Here is an 11,019-nt window from a genome sequence, read left to right as displayed (position 1 = left end):
ATAACTTTATCATAATAATTTATATTTTGTTGATACTTTAACTTTATTATTGATTTTTTTAAATTTTTTTTTTAAAATCACTATATATTTATATACTTGATCAAACTAAATAATAATTTTTTATATTTAGTTATAATTCTTATTTTATTAATTAAACTTATTTTAAAATCATGTCAGTACTTCTTAGATTTATCAATAATATTAATATATTAAGAAATCTTTTCTCATCTATTCATAAATACAAAGAGATAATTTTTATAATTAAAATATCTTTTTAATTATTTAAACTTATAATTTAATCTTTTTTTATTTTTCAGAGCTTGTATTTGAAGCTTTAATACACTTCTATATGAAATTTAAATTGATAAAAATATATTAATTTATTTTAAAATTTATTAGTAATATTATAAAAATGATATATTTATTGAAACTATTTTAATATATATAGTAAAAGAATTTTCACTCATCAGTTTATTTATATTCAAAGTCTATAGTGCAATTATCTTATCTGAGAAAAAAACTTCTATTAGATTTAATCTTTTTCTAATTTGATAACAGCAGTTTCAGTATTTACTTTTTTTATCTTTATCTCTTACTTGCATAAATAACTTCATATCATATAATTTTTGCTTTTATAGTTGAAGTATTTTATTCAATTTTTACTTCTCAATCTGTTCTCATATACTTGTGATAGTATTACTGATAATAATATATAATTATTTTTTCTCACAGAAGTATATTTATAATTAATTTTTTTTTTTTGAAATTATTTTTCTGATTACTCTATTATTGGTAATTATCACTCATTAATGATTGATTGCTTTAATTATATATGCTCTTAAAATAGTAAGTAATTTAAATATAAATCTATTAAACTTTATAAAAGATAATATAATTGATATAAATTACTATAATTATATATTGAAAATTGAAAAAAAAACTTATAAAAAAAGTCTACTTTATAATCTTTCTTGTGAACTTGAGGTTTTTCAATTAAATACAAGAACTTAATTATAAATATATAATAGTTATCTTTATTTCTCATTATCAGTTGTTGGTATTTCATATTTATATTCTCAAGTTTATTGACATTTTTATATATTCTTTATAGATATTTAAATATTTTTTTATTATTTTAAACTTCTCAAAATGATTTTCTTTTATTCTTGAAACTAAATATCTTGCAGTTTCACTCTCTATTCAGTTTTCAATATAGATAATATAGTTTTTTCAATAAAAAAGTGATTGACATTGACAGCTAGCTGTTATGACTCAATTAAAGTCAGAATGATAATAAGACAATAGTTTCAATTCATCTATCTAATTAGACAATTATGATGAAAATACTCAATTGAAAATATGAAATAAATCAGTAGCTGAATATAAAAAGATGATTGAGAATTGAATTAGATTAATTATTGAAATAAAGATAATTAAGAATTGAAATGTATCAATATGAGCAACTAAATATGATTGAGATATAAACAAATTAATTTTTAAAGTATAGTGAAGTGAATCAATTTTAATTTATATATAAGTATCTGCGCTATAACACTAGTTTGTATTTTTATTTGTATAAGTTAGTTTTTAAATATTTATTCTTTTTCATTAATGAGATGCTTAGAGTTATTAAATTTTATAAATTATTATACTCTTTATATCTCTATTAATCTGAGTTGTAAGATCAAGAAGTTCACAGTCTGTTTTAAAGTATTTTATTTCTCTATCAGATTATTCAAACTCATTTTCTTATTTTTACTTCTTATTTCATTCATTTTTAACTCTGTTTAAAATTTTTTATATCTCATTTATAGAATTGATAATCTCTTAATACATTTATTTTAAATTCTTTTTAAATATTTTAAAAAATATTTTCTATAATATAAGCTCTTTTAATCTCATATTTCTTTTTATCAGAGTTATTATATTTTAGTTTAATTTTCATAAACTATTAAATTCTCTAATAGCTTCTGACATCTTATTCATCTTCTAGAAATTCAAAATGAAAGTAAATAAAGATTCTCAAAAATTTTTTAGCTAAAAATCTACTTTAAAAAGAGTAAGAAAAGTAATTAATAATCTTAATATTATATCACAGCTTTAATCTAGATGCAGATGAAACAGATTCAATTGTTAACTAGATAAACTATTTTGACAAATACTAAGATAGTTTCTAAAAGATGAGTTTGGAGAAGGTTTTGTTTATATACCCCTTTCCTTAGCGTGGTTGCTAGGCGGTTCCTGTGTTTGCGGGGTGGTTGTTTATGGGGTAATTGCGGGGTGGTTGTTATGCCGTTGCTAGGCAGTTGCAATTACCCTTTTTAGCCCAGTGGCCTTACGCTGTCAAGTAGTCTGGACGGAGCCCGTTCTACGCCGGCACACTTTTATCACACTGCAGCAAGTGTAATATAGTCAGTCATACTGCTAGAAGCTGTCAACAGACCTAAAAAATTAATTTATTAAATATAGAATGAAAAGTGATGCATTCAGTGATGGATTACATTAATAGAAAAAATCATGTTAAATCACAGATAATAACAAATATTCAGCCCTTATTTATTCAAGGGAATGAGTGTTAGAAGAGGTCTCGAATCTGACCAAAATAAAGTCATAAAAAGAGACTTTTCCAGAAAATTTCTAAGTTATTAATCAGATACAATTGCGGAAGAATGGTAACTATATGATTGCTGCGTATCTCGTCATCGCATTTAGAAACCTGTGATTGGATATAAGATTAAATAAACCAAAGAACATACCCTTTTTTACGAGGGAGTCCATCTCCTCACAGAGCTCAATAGCAACCAACGGTACATACTTTCCCCTTCGTTGCTATGAAGAAGACGTGCTGTATGCCCGCCTGCATCGTTCAGGGAAGAGGACCGAGGTATCGTGTTAAGTGCGGTCAGTGGTGGCTGGTTACACCTCGGTATCTACCCAGGGGAGATATGAGTGATAGCCGCTGACCATCCAATGGAACCGATTTAGCAAACTTCACATACGTATGCATATCAGATTGAGTGCATGTTATTGAACTAAGGAAAAATTTGAGATTAAGTGACGAAATTCAAAATCAAATGAATAAAATTGAGAAAGAGAAGACAAATCCCATTATTTTTGTAGTATATGACAAGAAGGATATGATACTCAGTAGGCCTTTATATTTTGTCCAGGTATGTATCTCCATTGAACCCGTGTATTTCAAACTCTGAAAAAGGTCAAAAAATGAATAAAAAAGTAAAAGGAAAGGAAAAGAGAAGAGAAGAAAGGCAATACTCTTGCCTGCACTCTCCACAAAGTGTCAGTACATAATTAGGCGAGATCAGTTGCAAGCAAAGACACAAGTTGACTAAAAGACAAAAGGATAATTTTCAGACATATTTTAAACCTTTAATCCCTCTGATATTCTTCTTTCTTTTTACCCCTAACATATATCTATCCGATAACCTCAGCCTCCTTACCCGCCATCTCCATCTCATTCGCCGCTAACCGCTCCTTTTCCTCAGCTGTCAGATCTAACAACGGCACATTCTCACCAAACCTGGTAATCCGATGATATGCACGGATAATGCTATCCGCATCGTCAATAGCAATGGGCCTGATATCAGCCAGCTGCTTAATCTTGGCCGTGCAATCCTTGTACTGTGCATCAGTCATTTCGATATTAAGTTGCTGCGCGCGGGACTTGATGGCATTCCACCCTGTCAATCGAGAGGCGAAGTGGACGTAGCGGGTCATGCCGAAATCGGCCGGGTTGATGATCTCGTACGTGCTGGGGTTGTTGAGAATGGCCTTGGCGTGGATACCTGCCTTGTGCGTGAAGGCGCAGAAGCCCGTGATGTAGTTGTTGAAGGGAATGTTGACCTGCACGGCTTCGGCGACGAGGTCTTCGATTTCCTTGATCTTCTCGAGCTTGTACTTGCTCTTGACGTAGTCGCGGTTCGCGGCCATCATGCGGGCCATTAGGCCGCCTAGGGGGGTGATGCCGTTGCGCTCACCAATACCAAGAACGGAGGTGTCAACGTGCGTTGCGCCAGCTTCGAGAGCGCAATAGGCGTTGGCGATGGCGCAGCCTGTGTCGTTATGGAGATGGATTTCAATGTCGCACTTAACTATGCCGCGGAGGACGCGGACAAGCTCGTAGACTTGCCGTGGTGAAGCGCAGCCAACGGTATCTGCGATACCAACACGGTTAACACCAATTTCGTCCACCGCAGAGTAGATGGAAAGGAGGTCGACCAGGTCGGATCGGAAGGAGTCTTCGCTAGAGAATCTGACTTCGATGCCCTTGGACTTGACGAATTCGATAACTTCAATGGCTGTGTTCTTGATGTAGGTCATATCCTTTCCGTGGGAGTGCTCGCGGAGATACGAAGAGGTACCAATAACAACGTCACTATTCATTCAGTTGAGTAAGATATTCAAGGAGATGGTTCTCATTGGTAAAGGAGATTGTCCAGCCTTACACTCCATCAACACCAGTCTCGACAGCTATCCGTGCATCATCCATATGGCATCGGATATGTGTAAGAATCTAGAGTGGCCTCATATGTTGATTAATGACTCTCAGAAGTATTGGCATAGGATGTATATTCACAATGTACATACTTTGGCCTTCAATCCAAGCTTGCAAATAGCTTCGCAATCTATCCTTGATTGCTCTGAAGCACATGGGCTGGTAAGTTCGATCTATCACAGCCAAATACCATTAGTCTAATTTGCTGCTTTCAAAAGTAACCCGTATTCTCCCAATATAAAATCAAAATTTAAAATATGACTCACATAATCCACACCAAATTCATCCAAGGCCTTCGCGATTTCAATCTTCTTCTCCGTGTCAAAAAAGGCATTGGCAAACTGCTCGCCCTCACGCAGGGTGCTCTCAATGATTTTGAATCTCGACACATTGCTCACGAAGTCTGTTACTCCTGCATTATGGCCATAGGGATTTCGTACTATTTGTGGGCCATTCTCCAAACAAGCTCCCATTGCGGTAGATGCGGGGGAACTGACTTCTGTGCGGGAAGTTCAGGATAGATGCTCTTGTGTGGAGTGTTTCTTTTTAAAACTGCTAAGGGGTTTCAGTAGTTCTGAAGTAATTATACTGAAGGAATGTAAGTTGAATATATCTATATATATATATATATATATACGCAGGAGAGAAGGATATTCCAACAGATGGGATGACTCGTACCACGAAAATTTAAACGAAAATTACTAAAATACCGTATTTACAGCGGCAAACCGGATGGAAACTTTGAATACAGCCAAACCAGCCAGTAAAAGAGCGGCAATTGTGTCTTTTCTCAGCAAGATTACCAGACAGTACCACCCAGACAATTTTTGCGTGACAACGACCCACCTCTTGTGGGATGGTTGAATCTCTCATATTGGGAGGCCTAGCTAGCTATGTAATATACGCTATATCACGTGCGGCGGGGCGGCAGCCCGGGGCCACATATTCTAGAATCTACTAAAACAGCTATATACACAATGTTTAAACACTGCTGTGCCTAAAGGCTAATCCTGTCCACTGTCATTTCCTCTGTGAGAACACAGTTGATTTGTTGAATTGAACACTGAATTCATTGACTGTCATCATTGTATCTTCATAATTATGAAATTGAGTGATATAATTGATCACTTTAAATGCATGATGGACATCATTTTTCAAGTTTCATTTAACAATCTTATAAATAGAGCTTTGTGATATGTGGATCATAGTAAATATAACACCATTTAAAGCACGAATGATAAAATATGATGAGATGATTGAGAATAATTTAAATCTAAAGTTTTGATTTTTTAACTTTATAAATGATAATTGATTGATAATGAAATTTGAAATTTAGTGAATATTTTATATTATAATATTTTCTTTCTTTTTTGATTATAGAAAAATATTTTTTATTTTCTTTATCTGTTTCTAATTTCTATCAGTTATATTCACTTTAAAATTTCTCTTAAATGATTTTAAATATATCATCAAATGTCTTTTATTGTTTATGTGAAAACTGGCATCAGTAATAAAATATTATTAAGACTTTAATAGTATTTTAAATGAAACAAATAGAGCAATTACAGAGTTAATACTAAATTAAAAAAACAAGATGATTTAGTATTTTGTCACTATAGTTATCTTCTATGCTGTTTTTATTTTTATTTTTATTTTTATATATTTATTTTTTTTTATTTTGCTTGTGTGATTGATTAGTTATTTTATTAAATCATTAATATTTATATTAATAATTAAATTTTGATCTGTTATATAAAAATATAATATTTCTTTTATTTAGACTAATATTAATTCAGTATTTTAGTTGTCATAAAATATTAAGAATTAATATAATTTAAATAGATAAAAATTGAGTATTAATTTTCTTTCAGATAATAATATCAATTTTTAAAAGATATAATAATTATAAGAAGTTTTATATCATAAATATTATATTATATTTCTGTATTTAGAAGTTTATAAGATTAAAATACAATTAAATATTATTAATTATCATTTTATTTTTGAGAAATAATAATAGTTATTATTATTATAGAAATATCAAATTTAATTTTAATTTCTTAGTTTGAGTCAAAATAAATATAAGGGGTTGAACCTCTAGATTTGCTCTGGCTGGCTGACTCAGCCTAGCCATTGTTTGCATGTGTGCACGTGATCATGCTATGTGAGCTTGCTTAAGCTTGAGTTCTCATCTCATTCTTTTCTTCCCTTTCTCAAGCAATTCGTCCTTGTTATATAGGAGGACTAGCCTCTAGTTCTTAGAGCTTAACTCTTTACATTATGAATTGCTTCACTCCTTTCATTGATAGGTCACTGGGAGTCTTAATTCTGTATCATGAAGCTCAGTAAATGTGCTAACATATGATAGACTATTGAGAGCCTTAAATCCTGCATCATGAAGTTCAGTGATAGCACTGGTATATGAATAGACTGGGTTAGTAATCATGCTAACAAATGAATGAGCAACATTGAAAATGTCTAGCTGAATGAGATAAAGCAGCAGACTTGTATAACAAATACACAAATAAATCAACACAAAGCAATGAGCAGGGATGCTCTCAGCAGCTTCAAACAACAATAAATGATCTTTCTTCAACAGCAGGAACAGGTTCAGTGTGAGAACAGAAATTTAATAGCAGCTCAGCAAGCTGAAATAGCTAATCTACAACAAGCTTTGAACACTCTGACATCAACTCTCTCTCAATCAAACTCACAATCACTCATTGCAGTCAGAAGATCAAAGACTAAGCTACTGGACTGTGAGAAGTATGATGGTTATAATCTGAAGCACTACCCTCAGTGAGAGCTAAAGCTTCAATCAAAACTTAAGATTAATGAGAAAGCTTTATGTAATAATGAGGAATGTGCTTGGTATGTGTACTTGAGACTGAAAGAAATGACAGCAGCTTGAGTTTACCCCTGAGTTGAGAATAATAAGAACAAGATCAACTTCACAGTAGAGAGCTTACTGGAGTAGACATGCATGCTCTTTAGTGATTCTGCACAACAGGAAAAGGCTATGCAAAAGCTCAACAATCTACAACAGAATAGAAGAGCTCTATTTGACTTTCTGCCTGAATTTAATCAGCTACTGCTGGAAGCTGATGATCATGAATGAAATGATCATATTAAAAAGGAGTATTTAAAATCTACTCTAAGCATGAAATTGAGGGAAGGCATGGTAAGTATAATAGAACTGTCTCTTTACAAGAATTACTGCAAGAAGTTTAGATTAGTTGATTATCAACTCTCTGAGCTTAAGACTTTAAGGCAGTGGTCTAAATGTTATGAGAGCAGATCTTCTTCAGATCATATGACATCTAATTCACACTCTCTACTTCATCATGCTGTTCTTGACTGATGAAATCAGTCTCAAGCTTTTACTGATGATCTGATAAATTTCTCTTCTGGTGCTGTGATCTCAAGTGCCCATCACATCAAATTGATAAATCAGACAGAGGTTAATCAATGAAGAGAGCAAGGCCTGTGCCTGAGATGCGGAGCTGGAGGTCATATGATTAAGAGCTGCTCATTCAAATCTCTCAGACACTCTGCCACCCTCATGATAGCTAAGATGATCTCTGAGCTAATACTGGACAATGACAATGTGGATATAAGTGAGGATTTGAGAAAAGAGTAGCTCCAACTAAAAGACACTGAAAGAAGTAAAATAAGAAGCTTATGAGAAAGCAATAGAGAAAATTTAAATCTAAGATGATATTCAAACCCTTCACTGTTGATGCTCTAGTAGATAATGCCTTTTCAACTAGAGTAATGATAGACAGTGAATGTAATATCTATGATCTTATTTTTCAATTCTACATTAACAAGCATAAGCTCCTGTGCATTGAAATTCTTTCTGTTAAAATGACTGGCTTTGAAGACTCTATGAGACTCTCCACAAGCATAGTGACTGGCATTTGAATTGATATAGATGGTCACATAACTGAATGAGTCTTTCTCTACATTGTGAATGAGTTACATGATCATGATATGTATCTAGGCAACCCCTGGCTGGCCCAGCAAAAGGCGACTGTGATCTCTCATCAAAGAATTGTGAGATTTGAAGAGAGTGGCATAGAGGTAGAGTCTAGTTCAAATGCAAAAGCTGATATGATTTTCATCTCTGCTATAAGCTTCTCTAGGCTTATGAGCACTTGAGAGAAGTGAAACATTGAGATCTTCACTGTCAGTTTGACTGACATTCAAAAGACTCTAGAAGTGAAATCAAAGATTGACCCTAGAGAAAAGCTGCCTGAACATTATCATGAGTTTTTATACATATTTGATAAGGAAGCTGTCAACACTCTACCTCCACTTCATAACTCAGGTAGAGATCATGGGATTGAATTGATTAAAAAGGCTGATGATAGCATGGAACAACCTCTTTGAAGCTCATTATATAATATATCTTGAGAGGAACTACTGGCTTTGTGAAAGACTATTACAGATTATCTAGATAAGAGTTTTATTAGAGTGAGCAACTCCCCTGCAGCCACTCTCATACTATTCACAAAGAAGTCTGAGGGTGAGCTAAGATTCTGTGTGAACTATCAAGCTCTTAACAAAATTACCTATAAGGATTGATATTCTCTATCATTAATCAATGAGACTCTACAGTGAATTGAACAGGCTAAATGATTCACTAAGCTGAACATTATTATAGCTTTTTACAAGATTTGAATCACAGAAGGTGATAAGTGAATGACAGCCTTTAGAACCAGATACAGGCTATTTGAATGGCTGGTTACACTCTTTAGTTTGGTCAATGCTCTAAGCACATTTCAAAAATACATCAACTGAGCATTACATGAATATCTAGATAACTTCTACTCAGTCTATTTAGATGACATCTTGATATTTTCCTCAAGAAGCTTACAAGAGCATCATGAGCATGTACAAAAGATGCTTATACATCTATGAGAAGCAGGCCTGCAGATAGATATCAGAAAGAGTGAGTTTGAGATGAACAGCACAAAATATCTTGAATTCATCATTGAAGTAGGCAAGGGTATATAAATAGATCTAAAGAAGGTTAAAGCTGTTTTGAAATGAGTGACACTACTACTCTTAAAGGTGTATGAGGATTTTTAGACTTTGTCAATTTCTATAGACAATTTATCAGAGATTTCTTAAAGATTATGATTTCACTGATAATTCTTACATGCAAGAATGTTCTTTTTTTGTGGATGAGCAAGGCTGAGGAAGCTTTTAAGTGTCTAAAATCAATGTTTATCTCTGCTCTAATCCTGCTTCAATTCAACCCTGACTGTGAGACTATATTGAAAACAGACTTCTCAGATTATGTCTCAGAAAGAGTGCTGCTACAATATGATGAGCAGAGCATTCTACACTCATATGCCTTCTTCTCTCACAAGCATTCACCTGCGGAATGCAACTACAAGATTCATGATAAGAAGTTATTAGTAATAATTGAGTGTTTAAAGAAATGAAATGCTGAGCTACAAAGTATAAAGAAATTCAAGATTCTCACAAATCATAAAAATCTAGAATACTTCATGACTACACACAGACTAAATGAAAGACAGCTATATTGAATAGATATTCTCTATCAATTCAACTTCAGAATTGATTATCAGTCAGAGAAGTTGAACACTGAATCAGACATCTTATCACAAAGAGAGCAGAACATGCCACAGGGTGCTGATGATGAAAGAATCAAGCAGAAACAAACTCAACTACTTAAGTTTAATGTATTGACACCTGGAATAGAATCAATAGTAGCTGCTGCCAGTGTGAAATCTGAAATGTCTCTTCAAGCTCAGTGAAATGAGACTCATAAAAATGACAAGATTCTGCAGTGTCTGAAGCAAATTCTTTATGAGAGAAGATTCAGATTTCTTTCTGAACTCAGCATTAAGGTCTCTGTCTCTGAGTGCTCTTTAAATGAGAACAGGAAGCTTCTCTTTTGAGATTGTAAGTAAGTGCCAGACTTCAAACCTCTTTGAACCAGGTTAGTGCATGAGACTCATGACTCACCTCTTACCAGTCATCCTGGGTGAGAGCAAATGGCAGAAGTTCTAAGACATGAGTTCTACTGGTCAGGCTATGCTGCTGATGTGAGAAGAATGATCAGAAACTGTCATCTTTGCAGATCAAACATCATATGAAGAGATCAACATTAGAGACTGCTTAAGCCTCTTCTCATTTCTGAATGCATGTGGCAGAAGCTTTCTATGAACTTTATTATGAACTTATCAAGCTCTAAAGAATATATGAATATCATAGTTATAATGAATAGACTGATCAAGAGAATTATATTCAAAGCAGTTAAGAAAACTGATGCAGAGACAGTGACTAGAGTGTTTCTTCATAACATCATCTCTCAACATGACATCTTTAAAGCAGTAGTGTCAGATCAAGAGTCAGCTTTCACAAACATGTTTTGAACTCAGATGTGTGAGAAATTAGATATTAAGAAATGACTATTCACAGTCTATCACTCAGAGACTGACAGAGCTACAGAGTGAATGAATCAGACTCTG

The 11,019-nt window shown here is 33.2% G+C and overlaps 1 protein-coding gene across 1 annotated transcript; it reads right to left on the bottom strand.

Annotated features, from left to right (window-relative positions):
• Positions 1-3,432: 3,432 nt before the first annotated feature.
• PAAG_07089 (homocitrate synthase) lies at positions 3,433-4,986 on the bottom strand (the record flags this gene model as incomplete). Its single annotated transcript, XM_015846123.1, has 4 exons — positions 3,433-4,393; positions 4,464-4,531; positions 4,606-4,686; positions 4,780-4,986. 4 exons carry the CDS (start codon positions 4,984-4,986, stop codon positions 3,433-3,435), a joined length of 1,317 nt encoding a protein of 438 aa, XP_015700558.1.
• Between the last annotated feature and the right edge of the window lie 6,033 nt (positions 4,987-11,019).

Source organism: Paracoccidioides lutzii, assembly GCF_000150705.2.
Source record: "Paracoccidioides lutzii Pb01 unplaced genomic scaffold supercont2.21, whole genome shotgun sequence".
Taxonomy (NCBI): domain Eukaryota; kingdom Fungi; phylum Ascomycota; class Eurotiomycetes; order Onygenales; family Ajellomycetaceae; genus Paracoccidioides; species Paracoccidioides lutzii.
Note: the sequence above shows the minus strand (reverse complement) of the source record. Positions and strands in the feature narration are given on the sequence as shown.